Source organism: Passer montanus, unplaced genomic scaffold, assembly GCF_014805655.1.
Source record: "Passer montanus isolate IOZ18808 unplaced genomic scaffold, ASM1480565v1 scaffold46, whole genome shotgun sequence".
NCBI lineage: Eukaryota > Metazoa > Chordata > Aves > Passeriformes > Passeridae > Passer > Passer montanus.
In genome coordinates, this window is record NW_024369485.1 from 6,861,270 (window position 1) to 6,881,873 (window position 20,604).

General features: G+C 43.6%; 1 protein-coding gene across 1 annotated transcript; it reads right to left on the bottom strand.

Moving 5' to 3' along the window:
• Window positions 1-7,855: 7,855 nt before the first annotated feature.
• Window positions 7,856-19,063, bottom strand: LOC120508223 (adhesion G protein-coupled receptor F4-like). Its single transcript, XM_039721607.1, has 10 exons — window positions 18,986-19,063; window positions 18,653-18,898; window positions 15,444-15,530; window positions 15,032-15,068; window positions 14,744-14,904; window positions 13,477-13,755; window positions 11,437-12,801; window positions 10,519-10,560; window positions 10,380-10,439; window positions 7,856-8,161 (listed from the first exon to the last, which is right to left on the bottom strand). Exons 3-10 carry the CDS (start codon window positions 15,522-15,524, stop codon window positions 8,156-8,158), a joined length of 2,031 nt encoding a protein of 676 aa, XP_039577541.1. The 5' UTR covers window positions 15,525-15,530; window positions 18,653-18,898; window positions 18,986-19,063; the 3' UTR covers window positions 7,856-8,155.
• Window positions 19,064-20,604: the final 1,541 nt, after the last annotated feature.

Consider the following 20,604-nt stretch of genomic DNA (forward strand, 5'->3'; position numbering starts at 1 on the left):
GATGATCCAGGAGTTCCTTTCTCTTCCTCCTCCCTGCCCATGTCTGACCCCACCCATGGCCCCAGCAGATCCTCATGGTGCCCACACCTGCAGTGATGCTCTGGAGCATTTCCTGGCTCACCCTTCCAGAAAAAAAAGACAGGCATGGATTTTTTCCAGGGCAATTTCACTTTTCTTATGGAATGCTGCACAGTTTGTCTCAGAGCTGAGGGAGGGACAGAAGCTGAGGAAAGCATTCAGCTGCAAATGCCTCCATCTGCAAATTTCTCCATTTCCTCAAAATTTTCCTGTGGGAAAAGGCATTAACCTGTTTGAGAGTCCCAGGGAGAGGATGGCAAGGTGCAGGTTGAAGGCTGGGTGAATTTTTGCCTGAGTGACTAGAGGCACCTTTGCTCTGAATAGTTAGGTCAATATTTGCAGAAAATACAATGCCAAATGCAGATATCTGAAGTTTCTGAAAGTTCCCAGTGAAACATGGCTGAATTTACAACACTTTTCCTACCAACAGCATCATGGAATCATAGAAAGGGCTGGTGCTTGCTGGAATTACTCCTGATATATTTGGGTAGTGTAGGAGGTGCTTAGCACTGAGCATGGATTGTTTCCCTGCACACAGAAAGACAGGAAGTGATTATAAATTAGTGAAAATGGCCTGTATTTAACAATCTCATGCATGCTTTCTGCTACACTACCCCTGTGAGGAGTTTGGCTCAGGGAGATGGAGAATTGTTTTACACACTCCCTGTATTTTTCTCACAGACTTCTGTAAGAACCTCTGTAAGATCTGAGACTATGTAGATCTCTAATTCATCTTCAAAATTGTTAATGTCTGAAAAAATTATTTAAGATTATGCCACAGTCTCAGGGATGAAAAAACCTGTTATTTGGTTTTGGATTAGGTCAAAAAAGAGAACAAGTTTGTGGCTATTATTCATTGGAATATGTAATTTTGTGCTTTAAAAAACCACTGCCTTTTGGATTTGCTTTGTGCAGCTGGCTCTGGTTAATAAATGAGGTTCTTCACAGGATGGAGAGCTCAGAGCTCACACTACAAATTCCCCACAGGCCTGTGCTCACACTGATGAGAGGGTGAAAATCTATGACATTAACATGACAGATTCCATTAGATTTGCACCTTCCGAGTCTGTCGTGTCAGGAGAAAGAAAGTGTGAATGTGCTGAGCAAGATGACTTTGACTTTTAAAAAATGCTTTTATCCAGGTCACGCAAGGAGCCCAAAGTTTTACCTGGGTGCTGCTCCCTGGGTGATGCTCAGCCTGTCCTGGGCTCCTCCTGGCTTCACGTGGGAGTACACAAGGTTGAAGAACACACAGTGTTTTCCATGTGACAGAGAGTCACCTGTTTCCAAAGGTGCTCAGCTCACACTGAGCAAAACAAAATTAATTCCAGAGATGGTTTTCAGCCCTGCACTGAGCACATTGAGTAAACAAGCTGAGAACTGAGGAGAACCTAAAGTCACAGCACATCTGGAAATCTCCCACAGAGTTCCTGAGAGAAAACAGCAAACAAAAGGGTAAGGACAGCCAGTGTTGGGTCCACACTACAGCCAGGAAATATTGAACAAGGATTCAAAAGCAGATTTTCATCTCAAATTCAACACTGTCAAAAGATACCAAAAAAATTGTTTTCACTGATTCTTCATCATGTGATTGCTTCCAATTCTTTTGGTGGAATATTTTGAAGGGGCAAAGGATCCCTCTGCTTCTCTCAGAAAATTCCTTTTTTGCTGATAATAAAAGAGCAAATCTCTAAAGCATTCAGTTGTTTTAACCAAAAGTTATGACTTCTTTGTAAGCAGAAGGACTTTATTTTATTGTATTCCATATTGTTTTCATATTTCCATATTTTCCACATAATTTCCATCTCTAAAATCCTTCAGTTTGCCCTTAGGGAAAAACTTTTTTCCTTTACTTCAGCCTCTCTAAGCTACCCTGCCTCTGTCTTTGAAGACACAAAAAAAAAAAAATTGTTTTTCCTCATCTTCCTGACATGAGTGCAGGCAACAAACAATTGCATTGCTCTGAGGCCCCAGCCATACATACAAGCTCTAACAGACACCACATCTTTGCTGCCCATCACAAATTGGGAAATTTTAGTCCTATTAAAGGCACTTTGCTTAATGGGTTCAGTGATTTATTTTAAATGGCTCTACATATCCAAAGCCATATGAAAACACTAATAAAAATTAATTATTCCAGGCACAGCCTCCACTGATACTGCATTAAGAGATGTATTTTTTACTGCACAAATGTTGTGCAGTGTATTTTGATACATGTGCATACCTACACACACCTTTAAGTCTGGTGACAAAGCCAAAGAACAAATGTACCCCTTTCTACCTTTACAACTCCTTACTTAAAAAAAAAAAAAAAATCAAGTTAACACACAGAGAAACATGTTAGAGAAAGCAAAATCATCAACTTCATTCAAAAGCTGCTACAGAGATGTGCAACCTGAGATAGACTGACCCTCCCCAGGATATTTCAGAGGCAAAAGCTTCTTCAAACCTCAGAATTGGTGTCTTTCAGTTACCTTTCACCAGAAGCAACACAACCACAATGACACAAAATTATTAACTAACAATAATTCTGCAAGAAGAGAAGGTTCTTTGGAGACCTCTTTTTCAGGAACTGCAGTGGCAGGACAAGGAGTAATGGGTACAAACTGAAAGAGGGAAAATTTGGATTGGATATTAGGAAGAAATTAATTATTGTGAGAGTACTGAGGCACTGGAGGAGATTGCCCAGAGAAGCTGTGGCTGCCCCATCCCTGGAAGTGTTCCAGATCAGGTCAGATGGGGCTTGGAGCAACCTGGGGTAGTGGAAGGTGTCCCTGCCCATGGCAGGGGGTTGGAATTAATTGATCTTTAAGGTTCTTTCCAATCCAAACCATTCTATGGTTGTAATTTAAGATTTTAACCAGCAGCACAGGAACCATTGCTTTAGGAAAAAAGGAAACACATATTCATAGGAGCAGCACATTTTGCATGTTTATTCCTCATAAACACCCCACAGTGAAGCACCCTCCACAGGGGCTGCCTTCTGCTGCTGCCAAACAACTGCAGCACTCCAGATCCCCTGGGAGAGCTCCTTTTTCCTTGCAGGTTTTCACACACACTCATTACAGGAAGAAAACCCAAATTCCTATTATTTTAACACAGCTTGTAACCTGATGGGTGCATTTGTGTACTAAATTAATTGTTCTGCTACAAACCAAAAATGGAAGTCAATACAAATTCAATACCACAACTCCTCTTCAGAAAGGGCAAAGACAGGTCAATCTATCAAAAAAAACTTGAAAGGTGGTTTGATCACATAAAAGAAGAGAAGGCTCTGGTTAATCTCAGCAGTTACTTCTGGTTTAGAATATAAAAGCTTTAAAAAAGTATCAGTGAGCCTTTTCCCCAAAGCAGACATTTTCAAGACACTTAGAGCCTGGCAGTTCATTTTAAAGGAAATTTTAGTGCTAATCAGCACACTTCAAAGTCAGCCTTCAAGTCTTGTCTTCAATAGATCTTTTGACAGAGTCTGACACACATTACACTCCCTGAGCTTTACAGCTTATGGATAAAGAAGTCAAAATCCCTGTTCCAGTGCCCCATCCCTGCTCTGCGCTTGGGGCACAGCAGATAACCAGGGGATTTCTGCTGCACCTCTCCAGCTGCACAGATGAATCCCCCAGGCTCTCTGCAATGAGCAGGGATTAAGATAACATTTTGTAATAATGCAGGAGAAATCCAGGCTGTCCCAGGGCTCCCAACCCAACCACCTCAGCAATGTGGGAGATTTTCAGCTGCAGCACAACAGAAACAAGGATTGCATGAGTAAATTACATGAGTAAATGTAAATATTACCCAGGAAAACATGGATCATTTCCTGTGGAAACAGCAGAAAGGCACAGGGCAGGGTGAGGGATCTGATGGGATTTAAGCAGGCCAGGGGTACCCCAGCCCAGTTGTGCTCCTTTGGAGCACAAGAAGGCAGGATGAAATATTGACACCAGTGGGGCATTTCTGGAAGACAAACACTCTGAGAGTAAGGATGTGGGCCAAAGGCACAACTAATGGGCATCAGGGTGTCCTGAAAGGGTTGGCATCAGTGCAGGTATACTGAAAGAAGTGCCCCAGCTTCCTTTTCCAGAGAGCTCTGCCTGGAGATGGCCACTCTCACCCCAGAAATTCCCATTTGGCTGCTGATATCAATAGTGGAGAGGGAAGGACAGCCTGGGACAGGGATCAAGTGCTGAGGCCACCAGGGACCATTTCCCAGGCTGGGATCTGCCTCCACACCCCTGCACAGAGCCCAGGAATTGGTGTTTACTGAAAGTCTGTGCAGCAACACCAGGGTAAGGAAAACTCACTGCTTCTCAAAACACTCACTCCTCTATTAACTTACCCTTCTTAAATAAGGATATTTAAAGCCAAACTCAAGCTAAATATAGCTCCATCTTCCAACAGCCCAGTAATTGCAGCAGTCTGGCTGTTCCCTGCCCAGAGGTGCTGCAGCATGAATAGGAAGTACATGATAAAACTCAACTTGCACTGCCCAAGGCTTGGAATGATCTTGCTAATCAATCCATTCTTCAACACCTAATCCTCAAACAGCCCAAAGAGATGATTTATTACTGGTCTCAACCTGAAACAAAAGTACCCAAGGGTACACATACATCTTACATGTGGGTTGAAGAGCTATAATTAGAGATTGATGCTTAAGTAAGCAAGAGGGCACAGAGCTTTTAAAGTTTAGCACTGCTGAGCAAATAAAAGTGCCATTCCACTGACTGGCTGCAGTTAAGTAAATAAATAGACCTCAGATTATGTTTTCCAGTTGTGAAAAAGAAAAAAAAAAAGCCATAGCACATGGCTGCAGTAATTAGTGACAGATGAACTATTTTTGTCAGATCAGAAGGGACATGCACCTTTTCCCAAAGCCTGAAGCAGCCCCAGGGTGTCACTGGAGCCAGGCTGGGTTTTGGATACAACAAGGAACTGAGGGGCCTGAAGGAACACCCAGTGTCCAGCCACATCTGATCTGAAACACAGAGGGCATGGAAACATGTTCACAAGCTTTACACCATTGGAAAGGTTTCTCTGCTGTGTCCAGATGGAAGTTACTGAGGAAAAACATCTCCAAGCACAGTGTTCAGAGAAAAAACATGGAAAGATTTCATTGCATTAACATCTAACACGGAAGTTAAAATTCTAAAGAACTCCAATGGCATTTTACAGAATCACAGAATGGGTCAAGCTGGATGGGACCACAGTGGGGTTATCTGGTCCAACATTCCTGCTCAAGCATTATCCCAGAGGACACTGCACAGGATTGTGTCCAGATGGTTCTGGAATATCTCTAGTGAGGGAGACTCCACACACTCTCACTCACTGCACAGCAAAGTTCATCCTCAAGTTCAGCTGGAACTTCTATCAGTTCAGCTGATACAGACAGATAAGCTACAGGTTATAGATACAGATAAGATACAGGTTCAGCTGGAACCAGTATCAATTTGATATTGATTGTGCCCCTCTTGAGAGAATGAAAACAAAACTAATCTGCTTCATGATACAGAATGTGTTAGAAACTGTAAACTACATAATCAGCATTGCTCTGCCTGCAGGATACAAATGGGACATCTGACCTGGGGGGCAGGGAAGGGGAATACTGGTGAATTTAGAATTTTGACCCAATGGCATTCACAGATTTCTGTGCCAGAAATACATTCCCATCATGCTGTTGGCCTAAACAAAACCACTGAAGTGAGCCAGAGAAGGAGGCAGTGCTAGGGGGGCCCTTTCCTGGGAGCACATCCACCAGGGATTTTAGGAGCATCCTCCCTGTGGGGCAGGAGGTGAAATAGTGCTGCATGTCCCAAACTGTGCTTTCCTCCTGAAAGGAGACTTAACTTTGGAAGGACGTGGCCCTGGAGACCCTGTTTGTGTGGGTCATGCATGGCCAGTGCTGTAAGCTGTGGAAGGAACTGGGATGTGACACCCTGGCAGGGAGGGCACTGGGGGATTTCAGGGCTCACCCCTTTGGCAGCCAGCTCCAACCAAGCTCCTGAACATCAGGGAGTCCAGCTGTCCCACACAACACTGACATTATTAAGCTACACAGGTAATTTGTTAAACTGGGACAATCCCAGCTCTGGTGGTTCCCTCTCCTCAGTTGCAATTAAATTTGGGCTGTCAGCCCATGGCATTCAGAGAAACACCAGTTTACAGCCCACAAAGGACAGCTACAGCTTTCACCCTTCAAATATATTTATTCATTAAATGCTCCTGCACAGTTTAAGTTTGGGGTATTAAAAATAGAAGTTCAGTTCTCCTCCTCATCCTGGACCATGAACTGGTTCTCTGTAAAGCTCCCCCACCCCTGTTATTTTTAAATACCTAAATGACCATAAAACACAGGGGGAAATACTGATATGTGCCAGGTGCTGAAAATAAGCACCATGCTTCAAACACCTTTGGATAAACAGCAGGTGAAACAGATTCCTTTCATGGTGCTTTTGCTGGGGCAGACTCCTGCTGAATTTCCTGGATTCAGGAAGGGGTCTGTAAAATAAAGGAAGCTTCACCCAAGACCATCTATAAATTCCACTGTTTAACAGAATGGTTTAACATGCACACATGTGAGAGGAGGGCAGGTGCTGGGCTATGGTAAGTTTGCTTCAATTTACAGGTGCTAGAAAAAATAATCCAATAATTTCATTAATAAAATGACACCAAGAAGCAGACCTTGGGGTGATGGTCTTTTAAATTTGCTACAGCAGCAGACAGACCCAATTTTACCTCTATTTGAATAAAGCTCTCCAGTGTGCAGATGGGCTGTGTGAAAGGAGCAGGCAGAGACTCCTGCAACAAGATCAATCCACAAGGAAAGAAGAGAGGAGAGGAAGCAGCAGAGGATAAGAAATGCCCCATGGCCCAGGCACAGCTCTGCCCTCCAGACCCTCCTCAGCCTTTCCCACCAGAACATCTGGCTGTAGGTTTTCCAGGGCATTTTTCTCCCTCTATAGAGGCTTGTTGATGACATTAAGTTGTGTTATTTTGCTTAAATCTTCTATATTTCAAATGTATGTGAAGTCACATGGGTTTAAGTGATTTCTGACTTGAGGTAATACTACTAATCTACACTTTTGGTAGAGAAGGATAAGTACCACTTGTTAGAAACAATGACAAAATTTCAACTTTATTTTCATATTAAACCATAAATTTATCATGACAGGAGTCAATAATGCTTCTATCAAGGCCTTCATTAGAAAGGGTTTCTCAGAACAAGGACAGATTTTCTAATTAAACCAGACACCCCATCTCATGTGGAGAAATAATCTCCTTGAGACCTCCATCCATTTGGTTCAGCTCTGCTTGCTTTCCCACATCTAAAGGAGGAAACTGATTATTTGCAGAGTGCTCTTTCTTGTTCACCTCTGTCATTGTCTTGCAGGACAGGACAAAGAATGAAAATTCTGTCCTGACAGATCAGAAAAGGGCTTTGTACAATTCCTCTGACACACAAGTACAGAGATGGAGACAACAAATATTGGGAGGGATAGAACAATGTTTCTGCAATGCAGAAACAGAATTGGACATCAGTCTGGGAGGACAAATGGAAATGATGAATACAGTAGCAACAAATAGAATCAGGTTTGCTCAAAAGACAACCAAAATCAGCTAGATAATGCTCAACATTGTACATCACATGATGAATTAAATAATTTTAGAACAGCTCTACATACTGTACAGCTCATTATTGCACTGCCAAAAAAAAAGAAAAAAAAATTAAAAAAAAAAAAAGAAAAAATAAAAGTAGAAAAGAAGAAAGAGGGGCTGGACTGAAATGGCAAACAAGGACAAACTCTCCTCACAGCAGTTTTCACAAAGGTGAGAAACAAGCTTTGTGTTTCAGCATGTTTCCTCCAAGGGCTGCAGCAACACTGATGGTTTCCTGCTCCTGACAGCAGGTTTAGGGCCTTTTCTCTTCTGGTTTTCATGATGCTTCCTGTGGTGGTGCTCCCAGACAGGGCTGTCCATGCTCTGGGCTGGTCAGGCTCCTCAGCTCCCCTCAAAGCAGCATCTCTCTGCAAGAAGTGCTCCTTTCTTCTTGCTGGTCAAATCCACTGAAGACAACTGCCCACTGCTAGGACTAGGAGGGAAAACAATCAGGTCAGATTAAAAGTATCATCTGTGGAGGTGGAGGGTCCATCTCAAACAGGAGGTGCCTCTGCATCCTCTGAGAAACACCACAAGGTGGTCACCTTAAAATGTGACCCGCAGGAAAGGCTGCTGCAGGTCTGGGGAAACTCAGAGGCCTGAGCCAGAGTCTGCATCACCCTTTGAGTGTTTCACATGGACTATTAAACCCTCAAACACACAGTCCCACTTTGGGCCCCTCAGTTCAGGAAGGACATTGAGGGGCTGGAGCGGGTCCAGGGAAGGGAACAGAGCTGGGGAAGGCTCTGGAGCACAGGTCTGATGAGGAGCAGCTGAGGGAGCTGGGAAAGGGGCTCAGCCTGGAGAGAAGGAGGCTCAGGGGGGAATATTCTGGCTCTGCACAGCTCCCTGAGAGGAGGGGACAGCCAGGTGGGGTCAGGCTCTTTTCTCATGTAACAAGAAACAGGACAAAAAGAAATGGCCTCAACTTGTGCCAGGGGATTTAGATTGGATATTAGGAACAACTCCCTCCCCAGAAGAGTTGTCATCCATTGGAATAGGCTGCCCAGGGCACTGGGGGAGTCATCATGAAGTCTCTGGAGGAATTTGAAAGTCAAACAGATGCGACCCTTGGGGACATGGTTTAGTGGTGGGTTTGTCAGTGCTGGGTTCACAGCTGGATTCGACCTCAGAGATCTTTTCCAACCTAAATAATCCCATGATTCTGAAGCTTTCTGAAACAAGACTTTTTTTTTAAACAATCATCTCAGGTGTGACAAACTTCTCCAGCTCTAATGAGTCAAACTCCATGTTTGCACCCAAGTTTACAACAGTGGATGACTCACATCTTTCCCCTCTGTTATGCCACAGTAAACACCTACACGTGGTTTCTTCCACCAGGTGAGTGACAACACCGACCTGAATTCCCAGGCACACATAGCCATAGTTTCCACATCAAGTTTTGCCCAGTGAGATCACTCAGTATTTTTATCAAATGTTGCTGAGTCATGGGATTAGTGACATTTACATCTGTTGTTTCCAGACTATTATATTGACGGTGTCTTGAGAGAATTTTAACTTTCAAGCTTTCAGTCCTGACCTAATGCCTGACAAGATGTGAAACATCTTTATTGGATGTTCCTGGATTTATAAAAGAATTGTAATCTCAAAATTGCACAGTCTCTCCTGCCCCAAATGACCCATTTCAGAGAGGTGGAATAGTTGCCTTAACTCCTCTATTTTTTCCTCATAAACCACATTTGAACACAGAGTCACTGGAAGACCCTCTGCAGCTTTCAATACAAGGATCATAACTGAGTAATAGACTGGAAAAAAAGCAAAGAAATTATTTTTCCCATGACCAAACTGGACTGACACAATTTCTTTTAGCACACAGAAAAAAACACTGCAGGTAATTCTTGAGACACCTTAAAGGCACACCCTTTATAAATACTATGTGAAACCACTAAGCCTTGTTACCAAAAGAAATTTAAGGACAACAAACAAAAGTTTTCCTGTAGAGGTAGGAAACACCAGCTCAGCGATGTCAACACTTCAGTTCTGCCAAAGTTTTTGTAGGAAGCTGCTAAAACACAGTGTGTTTCCTTGAGGCTGAATTGCTTTAATGAATTGTTCTGATATTTGAAAGAACCTCAAGCTCTCATGAGTGCACATCAATTAGCACCAAAGACACTGGCTGGGCTCTGAGTGGTTTCCATTCCTCAGATAAAAGCAGAATAATCCTCTGACATCCCAATGCAGTCCTGCTGGCATACAGATCCATATTTTTGTTTGTGAAGGCAGAAAACAGGTAATTGTATTGGGATTTCTGATTCCTAATTTCATTCCTTCCTTATTTCAATGACATTAAAGTAAATCTAACATGAGGAAAAAAGTTACTGGGACTGTCTAGCAAAAGTGCTTTGACATCTGCACGTGAAGAGATTGGTTAAAAATACCACTTTTAACTTTGCAATAACAGCAATAGGTTATACGGGAGTCACATAAATCTATCAATTGCTACTTTTGATATTCAGAAGCTTAATATCCTGAGCAGACTTTTGAGATACCTGCAAGTCCTTCAGCAAGAATTTACATTTGAAAAATGTTACATGGTGTAAGATGTCATGGATGGTTCCATTCTTCCAACATACAAATCAGGTTTGTAAATTGGTAAATTAGCCATTAATGGGAAAATAAATAAACTTTACCTTTTCTAGACCCCACTTCCGTCTTGATGAAAAGCAGTTCATCCTTAAGGCTTCTCTTGTCTGAAGATTTAAATAAATAATATTAAAGGGATCAATTTATCAAGGTGTAGAAAATGTTCATATAATCCAGAATAAGTACCTTTCTGTCCAGAAGTGTCCCAAACAACAGGATGAAGAAACCCTAAGAAATTGCAAAAACAGTTAACAAAACCAGCATAAGCACATGATATTTCTAAGTGTTTCTAGATGTCTTTTCACTAAGGAGAGATCTCATCACCTGTGATTCAGGTAACAGCAATGAACAAAATGGGTTTATCCACCCAGGTCATGCAGGCTCTCTGGGAACATCAGGAATGGATATAACCTGTGTTAATCCTGACTAAGAACTGGATGGATGGGTAACAAACCAGGACTTTCTCAGCCCACCCAGTGCAGCCTGATCCAAGAAGAGCTAAGGCAGACTGGATGTGCAGCAGTGTGTCAGGTAACACTGGGTGTTTATGCTGATGAGCTAATCAAAACCATGGAATCAGCTATGGAACGGAACAGTTTGGGTTGGAATTGACCTTAAAGGACATCCAATTCCAACCCCCTGCCATGGGCAGGAACACCTTCCACTACACCAGGTTGCTCAGAGCCCCATCAAGCCTGGTCTTGAACATTCCCAGGGATGGGGCATCAACAGCTTTTCTGGGAAACCTGGGCCAGTGTCATCTTCACTGGAAGGGAGAATTTTCTGTGTAATTGTTAATTGATAAGGATCAGACATCTTTGTAGTTATAGACATTTACTGGTGCACTTTACATCTAACAGAAATCAGTAATGGGGTTAATTCTTCATCCCACTTCAAACCAGACCAGTTTGTCCCATGACCAATCTACACCTAAAACACCAACCCGGGATGCCTCGTGTGTGTGCCATGGGAAAGCACAGAGTGGAAGGGAGAGCTAAGATCCTACTTTTCACACACACCTAGTGCCAGCCCCTCTCTGATCTGGTACCTTTATGCCAGGCTCAAGGTCTGAGCACACACTACTCCCAGTGACCCAGAGCTTACCTGGAAGGCGTTCAGCAGCGCAAACACGACGTGGAAGGCCAGGGAGCGGCTGTCGATGATTGTGGCCAACCCAAACCCCCAGGTGAGGCCCAGCAGAGGTGTCAGAAGGGCAACGTTTTTGCAGGCTCGGATCATGCTGCTCAAATCTTGTGACTTACAGCCTTCTCCAATGGAGGATCTCCCAGTCTTCACCACAACTACGACCACCACAATGAGATTCATCACAATGATGCTCAGGGCAGGGACAACAAAAGCCAAAAGGGCTTTTGTCTCATACCAATTGAGCCAGCAAGCTCCACTCCTTAAATACCCATTTTTTGGTTCAGTAATAGCAACAGTGAGGATAGATATGACCAAGGGACATCCATATCCAATAGAGAATGCTGCGGCTAAGAATACAGATCTTGTTATCTTAAAAAAAATTAATAATAATCCATAGAGAATTAAGAGTCCCAGGGTAAACATCCAAAAAAACAGGGCAAGGTAGAAAAAGTGAAGGAAAAAAGTGGCTGCCACACACAGCTGGTAGTTTAGGGCTGTGTTGTGCACAATGGCAGCCAGGATGAACAGGACATCAGCGACGAGAAGCGAGACAGCGATGTTGACCAAGCAGAAGTGGCGCATGTAGGTTATCTCCGTTTTCGTGACGTGCTGCCAGACCACAGCCTCGACGAGGAGGCAGAGGACCAGGCTGAGAATGGAGAGGCCCAGGCCCACCTGCGTGATGTAGGCCAGCGGCGCGCTGCGCGGCGCGGCCGGGGCCATGAGGATGGAGAAGGATCTGTAGGTGCGGCGCCGGTGCACGCAGAGGCAAACCACAGCGGAGACGCTGTGGGCACGCAGCTGGCACGCCCGGGGGTCCCAGCGCCGCTCGGCCGAGTGCCACCCCACGCACTGAGCCCCCGCCTGCTCCAGCTTGTTCAGCTTCTCAAAGGTCAGCAAAACGTTCTGGAGCTCCTCTGGCAGCGACACCGACAGCACCATCCCGTTCACGAAAGCGGGGTCCGGCTGGTTGGTCTCCAGGATGGCTCCCAGTGTTGGAAATGCAACGCTGATGGCTCTGGAAGCCCTGGGCAACCTCAGCAGCTCTTCCTCTGGAATCACCACGTGCCCAGTAATATTGCCTGTGCTGTTGAACTCCATGGAAAAGTCAAAGCTCTTTTCTGAAGTGTTTCTGTGTATGCTGTAGCCTTTGGTAGCAATGAAGGGCTCCTGGATACTTTCTGACCCATTTCTTAGGAGAAGTTTCCCAGCAAATAAATTCACCGAGTCCAGTAATATTGAACCAGCATTTCTGTCCTTTACAAAAGCCCAGTTGGAAATGATGGAGCTGTTCAGAATATGGTTTGCTATCCTGCTGTAGCTCTGAAACAAACAAGCAAAACAGAATTTGTTTTATGTTAGAAGAAACCAATTATTCTATTGACGGTGCCTCCAAAAAGGCTTATTTAATTAATGAATGACTTCTATAAAATGAATAATCCTTTTGAAAATGAATATATTCCCACAACTCATCCCAGTCAAACCCAAACATCTCCTTACTAGAATTGTCCTAACCTCTTCATATCCTCCATCAAAAGGTGATTAGAGAAGTAAATATAAAGCAAAAAGGACACCCTAGTTCTATTCCAGATGCCGACCCACCATGCAGGTCTGATTTTTACCACCCTCTCTGTATTTCTTCCCCTGCTCTCTGATTTCTGAGTCCATCAGCTGTTGTACTGTAGGGAAGGCTGCCTTCCCTACAGTGTCATACTTTAGAAAGTAATTCTTCCTTGTACTGTTAGCCCATGCCTATAACAGCAGTTCCTGGAAACCTTTGCTTTTAAAGAAATTTAACTCCACAGTCTATTTTCATCACACATGAACAAGTCAAAAAGTTTCCCTGACAACAAAATATCCCACTCTGGAAACTCTTTCCAGGTGATCTCCATGTGACCTGCAGCCACCACTTCATGGGACAGTGGCTGTAAGGACAAAATACTTGTGGATGCTCCATAAAGCTCAGAAGCACCTCCCAAAGACAATAAAAGTAAATACCTGCATTTTTCTTCTAGTGACATTCTCTGATAGCAGCAGGGAAATCTTCTTTAGCAATTCCACTATATCAGCAATATTTCCTGGGATGGCTGGTGAAGACAGGATAGCTGGGATGATGCATGAAAAATCAGCTTGGCAGCTATGATTCCCAGCACCAAAATGTTTTGCTCCATCTCCAGGCTTCCCAGGCCCTAGCTTTCCTCCTCCTACAAAAGGAAGGTGTTCTCCAGCACCACCACCGTGCCCTTCAGAGCATGGGAGTTCATTTTGGGATATCCTCTGGAGGGAGAAAATAGATTTGAGAAAATTAATGAAAAGCATGAAAATGAAGCCACAGCTACAACAAGGCAAGAGATGCAGTGCTGGGTGTGCAGAGAAGGTGTCAGATGGACTGAAACCCAGGATCAAAGCTCACCTGAGAAGAATATCATAGTTATACTACACACATAGGGGGCAAGAACTAAATGCAGTGAAATTCATTCCTGAAATGACTTGATTAAGGATCTTGCAGCAGAGGAGAATTTGTCATAAATCATCTGCTTATTACACACTTTGCTGTTGTCCTTTCCTCAGTTTCATCCTACTGTGTTCTTATCTCGCTTTAGATCCACGTGAGGAACACCAGCCAAGTAAACAAAGTAACTTCATTTCTGAATTATGTTTCCACACAAGAATCCCCCAAATTTATTTCCTATCACCTGATCTAAGATTGTAAAAGAATTAGAGCAAAGTCTGATGAGTAGTGGCTGAAGATCTGGAAATGTTCAGCCTGGAGAAAAGGAGGCTCAAGGGGGGTCTGTATCACTCTTTGCAACTACCTGAAACATGGTAATGATGAGGTGGGGGTCAGGCTCTTCTCACAAGCAACAAGTGATAGGACAACAGGCCATGGTCTCCAGTCACATCAAGGGGGGTTTAGTTATTAGGAAAAATTTCTGAAACGGTGGTCAGGCTTTGGAACAGACTGCCCAGGAAAGTGGTGGAACCACAATTCCCGGACATGCTCAAAAAGGGTGTGGAGGTGGCACTTGAGGACGTGGCTCAGCAGTGGAATGGTGCTGCTGGGTTAATGGTTTCACTCAAGGATCTTAGAGGCCTTTTCTAACCTAAACAGTTCTTTAATTCCACGAAGCCAGAGCCTGTTATAAAAGTACTGTGTGTTTCAGGATCCCTTCTCCCTTTGCTCAAGACTGAAAGCCCATGGAAGGAAGGTCTGTCTTCCCAAGAAGTTACAAGCACAGGGCAAGGTGCACAACAGCTTCCTCACCTGAAAAAGGGACTGAACATCCAGGCTTGCACAAGCATCTGACAGCATCTGCCACTTTCTGTCCTCACAGACAAAGCTTGTCTCCCCATGGAAGGAGGGAGAGCAAGCCTGAATACAAATTGCTCCATTATCTTGGCAGGGAATGAGATTTATACAGGCATCTGGAAAATAAACCAAGCAGACACTGTTACAAGGTGAAAGACAGCATACCATGGTCTGTGATGCATCAGGGGTGTGAAGTATTGATAACTGATAACATCTCACAATGCATTAACCAGGGCACTGTACCTTGCTCATCACCAGCCTTTGATTTGTTACTGAGAACCTGAAAAATAAGAAGTGGAACGTAGAGTGAGTGTTCACATAAATAAGTAAAAGATGACTCCTTGGCACAAACCAGAAAAGGTTTCAAGAGGAAAATAGTCCTTTTGAGGTCCAGAATGCAGAGTTGTGGCTCTTTGCTTGTACAGACCAACTGAAACTCTCTAACATAAATGTCTCCATATATGAAGTCCTCAGTTGGACCCTGCTACTGAAGTGACACTGAGCTCATGCACAGATCTCAGATGAGGAAGTTGTTTATGATGAGGGTGGTGAGACACTGGAACAGGCTGTCCTGACAGGCTGTGGCTGACCCATCCCTGGAAGTGTTCAAGGTCCCTTGATGGGGTTTTGAGCAGCCTGGTCTAGTGAAACTTACCCTGGGAAAGGTGTGTGGCACAGCAAGGAAGAAGTGTGCAGCCCAAAAGAGCAGGTAGTAGATCACCCTCACATCCATCATTTCCTCCTGGAATAAAAATGTTAAAGAAGTTTAGACATCTCTGTTTCCACTTTTTGAACACAATCTTATTAGTAAAAAAGCAGCTAAACCTATGCCAGAGACGGTCCTTACTGAACTTGCAAGGTGATTTTCAGGCATTCATAATTGAGTTCCTTTACTGAGAATGACTTGTGAACTCTTTCTTTAAAAAAAAAAAAACTGTTCAATGCTGTAAACTGCAAGATGGAGAGCTTATTAATTAGCATTTCAGCCTGTGCGTCTCTTTTGAAGTGATTTAAGATGGTCTCATCTCCACTGGGTTCAATGCTGTGCTCTCCTTGGGCAGTTCCTGCCACATGAGCTGGAAATGTGGGCACTCAGGGCCCAGAAATCAAAATATGGTAAACAAGGGCCATAGTGAAGAGCTATGTCCTTTGCAGAAGGATTCAGACCTCAGTTCCCTCCATGAAGTTTCCCACAGTCCTTAATAAAAGCTAAACATCCTGGGATGCAACTTGTTACAGGCATATTTATTGAGAGAAAAATAATCCAGCAAAGGGAATGAAGGAAAAAAAATGCGATACATCAAATCTCATTATTAGATGTCAGACATGTTGACATCCAAGGCAAAAGCAACAGCTGCTGTGGGTTCAGAAGAATTGAGACACTGATCTTCTATCATCACAAGTATAAGTAGATTAATTTAATTAAAAAAATAAAATAAAATGCATAAAGGTTAGTGAGCTAAAGCACTAAAGCAAGAAGCAAATGCGCAGTGACAAAACAGGATGACAGCTTGATCTCAAGAGAAGGCAACATGAAAAACATCATCAAATTACCATGCCTTGAGGGGAGCCCATCAGTTTTCCCCCTGACACACAGTGATCAGCACAGATGATGCTGATCAGAAGCAGAAGGGGTCCTGCACTGGGAGAGCAGAGATGTATTTTCCCATCCAGAGGCTCCAGGCTCTCCCATCTGACAGCACCAAAGGCCCAGGCACACAGCTGGCTGCCCCTTTCATCTCTGATGTTTGTCCATCATGCTCTGTTTTCAGATCTGTAGGGTTTATTACTTAATCATGAAATTACCATAAAAGAGTTCAACTAATGCACTGAATTTCTAAGGTAGCTCTCAAGGAGAATCTCATGCCAGCCTCTGAATTCAGCTGTTAATATGAAAAGCATTTTCTAGGTATAAAGCTAGCAGCCACTAGCTCTTCTAAGGAAATAAAATGGATCAGGAGAAACAAAGCAGAATATTCAGATCAATATTGCCAAAGAAGGGGAGGTGGCTGGGAAACACCTACAGGTTTGGGGTGAAAGGCTGCACCGAATTCCTTTCTGATTTCTGCAGTCATTAAATGTTTATTGCCAGCTCCTAGCCCTAATTCCATTGCACAGCTCGGAATCCTTGAGCTCATCGTGTCTCACCACTAATTAGTTCACATTCATTTTGTATTTAATCACAGGTGGAACCCCACCTAGGGCTGTTACCTCTGAGTGAGGCAGAAATCTGGGACATCTCCAAGTATCTCGGGCTCACCGAGACACCGGCCCCTGCCAGCGGTGGAACACTGAGCTCGCTCGGCTGCATTGTTTGACTCATCTTGGAAACCACCCAGTCCAGCACTGCAAGAGCCTGCCAAAGCAGCCACTGTGCAGCTGGAGAAACTTGGGGCAAAACAAGCAAGGCAGCAGCACGTCACTGTTACTTTAGGAAAAAAACATGGGTATAGTGGCACTGGGCCACATGAAAGCACAAACAGAGAGAGGATGATTTATCTCTTATCATAATCTACTGCTGATAATCCCTGCCTTTTTAAGAAGCTGTAAGCATGATAACTCCTCTATTCCAAAGGTTTCTGCTCCCTCCATGTACCAGGACACAGGTACATGAGCAGCTGAGGTATCAATACCCTCTCATGTGAAAAGGAGTTTCTAGTAAGGGGACACTTCCACACCCAGCTCACTGTCACCAGCTGATGATCCTCCTTCTCCAGTTCGTTCCAAAGCCCTCAACAGAAGGGAAAGAACAAGGAGAGAATGGATAGACAGTGGTTACAAGAGAGCAAAGAGAAAAAATATAACCAAAAAACAAAGAAACCCCATGAATTCAAAAAGTAATCCCTATGTTTGTTAATGCTCACAGCCTTACGTTAAAAATCCCTTACTCTGACTCCTGTTGGTGTAAAATTGAAGTATCTTGTAAAACTCCACAGAACTATCTTCCTTTCCTCTACCCCAAGCAGATTCTTGATTTTAACTACTGGCAGGATGCACTGCACAGCAGTCTGGCCCCATGTGGGCACAGCAAACAGAGGGATCTGTCCAAACAATGACAACTATGGGAGTTACACCCCCCAGTGCTGGACACAAAGTCTCTGGCCAAAGGGTCCTTCATCACCTGGAGTCACCTCTCTCCCCTGTCCACTGCTCCAAAAACAAACTACAGCAAAGTTTACAGGGAAAGGTGTCCTCCACAAAAAAATTACAAGCACACTTTTTACAAAATTAAGATTTATACTGACCTTGCAATAATTTGCTAGAGAAATATATTTTTCCAAATACTACAAACTCGTAACTTCAACATTTATTGGAAGTATTAAACCCATTATTACAGAACCTAATTCTATTGGTTTTAGGGCTTGAATGGCCACATGGCTTGCTTAAAACTCAATAAACCACCATAACACGATAACCTGCCATTGCTACCAAGCAAGTAAAGGCTGCAGCAGAAGGCTTTAGTGTTCACATGGCCGTCTAAGGATAAAAAGTGAAGCTCTTCATTCTTCAGAATGGTGTTATTTGTATTTTTAAAGGAATCATAGTTGGAAAGTGTAGCTTTAAGTGAAGCAAGTTCTAAGAGGAGAGTAATCTTTATATGTAGCCATAAGAAAACTCCACATTTTCTTAAAAGTGACAACACTGATTAGAGACCAATTAAAAAACTACAAGGAAAAAAACCCCAAAGGTTAATTAAAATATCTAATTATATTCACAGATGTAAAGAGAACAAAATTAAAGAAAGAAGTGTAAAGTAAAAACAGCCTTAGTAATTAAATGCATTTTAGATTATGAATAAACCAATTTCACAGACCACAGACCTCCAGCAGCTCTGCAATAATGACGTTCTGTGGAAATACTCACCGTTTTCAGAAGTCTGGGGAATACTGTGAGCAAAGTTAACCCAGCCAGGGATCCCCAAGGTCTCAGATGTGACTCTCTAACCACTCCTCTGCTGCCATCCTGCTCCAGTCTCACTCTCACCCAGCCCTGCCTGGGTGCCCCGACTCACTTGGAGTTTTCCCATGAAGAAATAATGTTGGGCAGCAGCTGCTTCTTTTCTTGCCTGACTGGATTAAGGCTGAGGAACCTGCAGATGAAGGTATTGCACTGCAAAATGACAAAACATGTTACCAACACACCCACAAATCTGCCAGATTGCCACCTCTGCCAGGAGTCCACAGGGATGAGTCACACCTGTGGGCTTGGTGCCCTTCCTCCAGGTGCAGGCAGCAGCTCCTGCTCTCCTGTCTTTCATGGAATCATGGAATGGTTTGGGCTGGAGAAACCTTTAAGACCATCCAGTTCCAACCCCCTGCCATGGGCAGGGACACCTTCCACTGTCCTGGGTTGCTTTAAGGCTCTTCTAACCTGTTCTTGAAGACTTCCAGGGATAGGACATCCACAACTTCTCTGAACAACAACCTCTTAAAGACTTCAAAACATTAATAATCAAAATCTGGTCAAGTTAACACACTATCCTTCATAAATGCAAGAGCACACTACTGACAGCACCTGGTGCAGCTAAAAAGCTCAATGGGGAAATAATAACATTTCCTTCAGGGCTACCCCATCATAAGGAGTGATAGTTATCTGCTGAACCTTGTGCCATGGTCACTGTTGGATCTGTAAATATCACCTCACCTCCAAGAGCCAGATCTCCAATAGCCAGAAATGTACAGCAAGCAGTTTATCACTACAGAAGGGCAATTCCTAACACTGCTCACACAGGACTGACTTGGAAGAGCTCTGGTCATTAATTTTTATTTTTTTTTCTACATTCCTGCAGTGTGTTTGTCAGGAGCTTATAAGGCTTCCTGTCATTTTGTCTGCTGTCACAACTCCAGCCAGTCCGCAGTCACAGGCATGTCTCCAGTTTTTACCTAAAGACAGGTATTACTTACTGTTCTGCTTTGATACAGCCAGCCTCACACCAGGATCAAGTAGGAATTCAGTCAGGCACAATCAAGCACAGCCAACACAACCCACCTGGGAAGGGGAAATCACTTGTACTTCATACAATACCAGACAGAGATCAATTAAAAAAATAAAGTAAGAAATGCTAAAAACCGTATCATGTCAAGGTATGGACATGTTCCAAAGGGCTTCTTGACCATATCACCTGGAGCTGTGCTTCTACACACTCCTTGAACCCTTACTGTGATGGCAAAACTGAATGGCCCTTGATTCTCAACACCTCCTCAACATCAAGAGTTCTCTGAAGGACACAAAGTCCAGCATCCTGCAGCCCTCAGACACCCACACGCTTCTCCCAGATGGGAGCTGGGCCAATCTGGGCTCCCAGGGGGCTTGGAGAGATTAAAACCATGAGTCCCAACAAAGAGGCACTGCAAACCCTGACCCCAGCAGCATCAGTCTGCTGCTTTACAAGCTGGTTGGGGTTGTTTGCATTCCTCAGGCACATACAGGGAGGGGTTTGTCTTCTCAGCTCTTGCAAAATCCAATTACCCAAGATCTGCAACCAGCTGTGCTTTCTCAGAGATCAGAAGCATCTCAGGTAACTTTCAGAGCAGCCAAAAGGCAGCTGTGTGAACCTGGGTTTACCATTTCCTTTGGAAAGAGGTAACAGATAGACTTGTGCTATCTTAATGAATACAAGGTATTTATTTAAAAGTTCAACAGATACTTTGCTGTACAATTCAATTCTTGCAATAATCACAGGTTTCCATCAGAAATTCACTTCCATGAATATTAATGAAAAAAAAGCATCTTTGTGGAAAAAAATCAAGTACACTTGTAATTTTGCCTTTTTTTAAAACTATACCTTGTGTACTACCAAAAGATTTTTAGAGAGT

What these genes read in the sequence shown, in the direction of transcription:
- LOC120508223 (XM_039721607.1), bottom strand. Translation starts at nt 15,524, where the DNA reads ATGATGGATGTGAGGGTGATCTACTACCTGCTCTTTTGGGCTGCACAC. An exon ending in AAAGGCTGGTGATGAGCAAG is followed by an intron (nt 14,905 to 15,031) that starts GTACAGTGCCCT and finishes TTTATTTTCCAG; the next exon opens with ATGCCTGTATAAATCTCATT. An exon ending in CGCTGCTGAACGCCTTCCAG is followed by an intron (nt 10,561 to 11,436) that starts GTAAGCTCTGGG and finishes GCAATTTCTTAG; the next exon opens with GGTTTCTTCATCCTGTTGTT.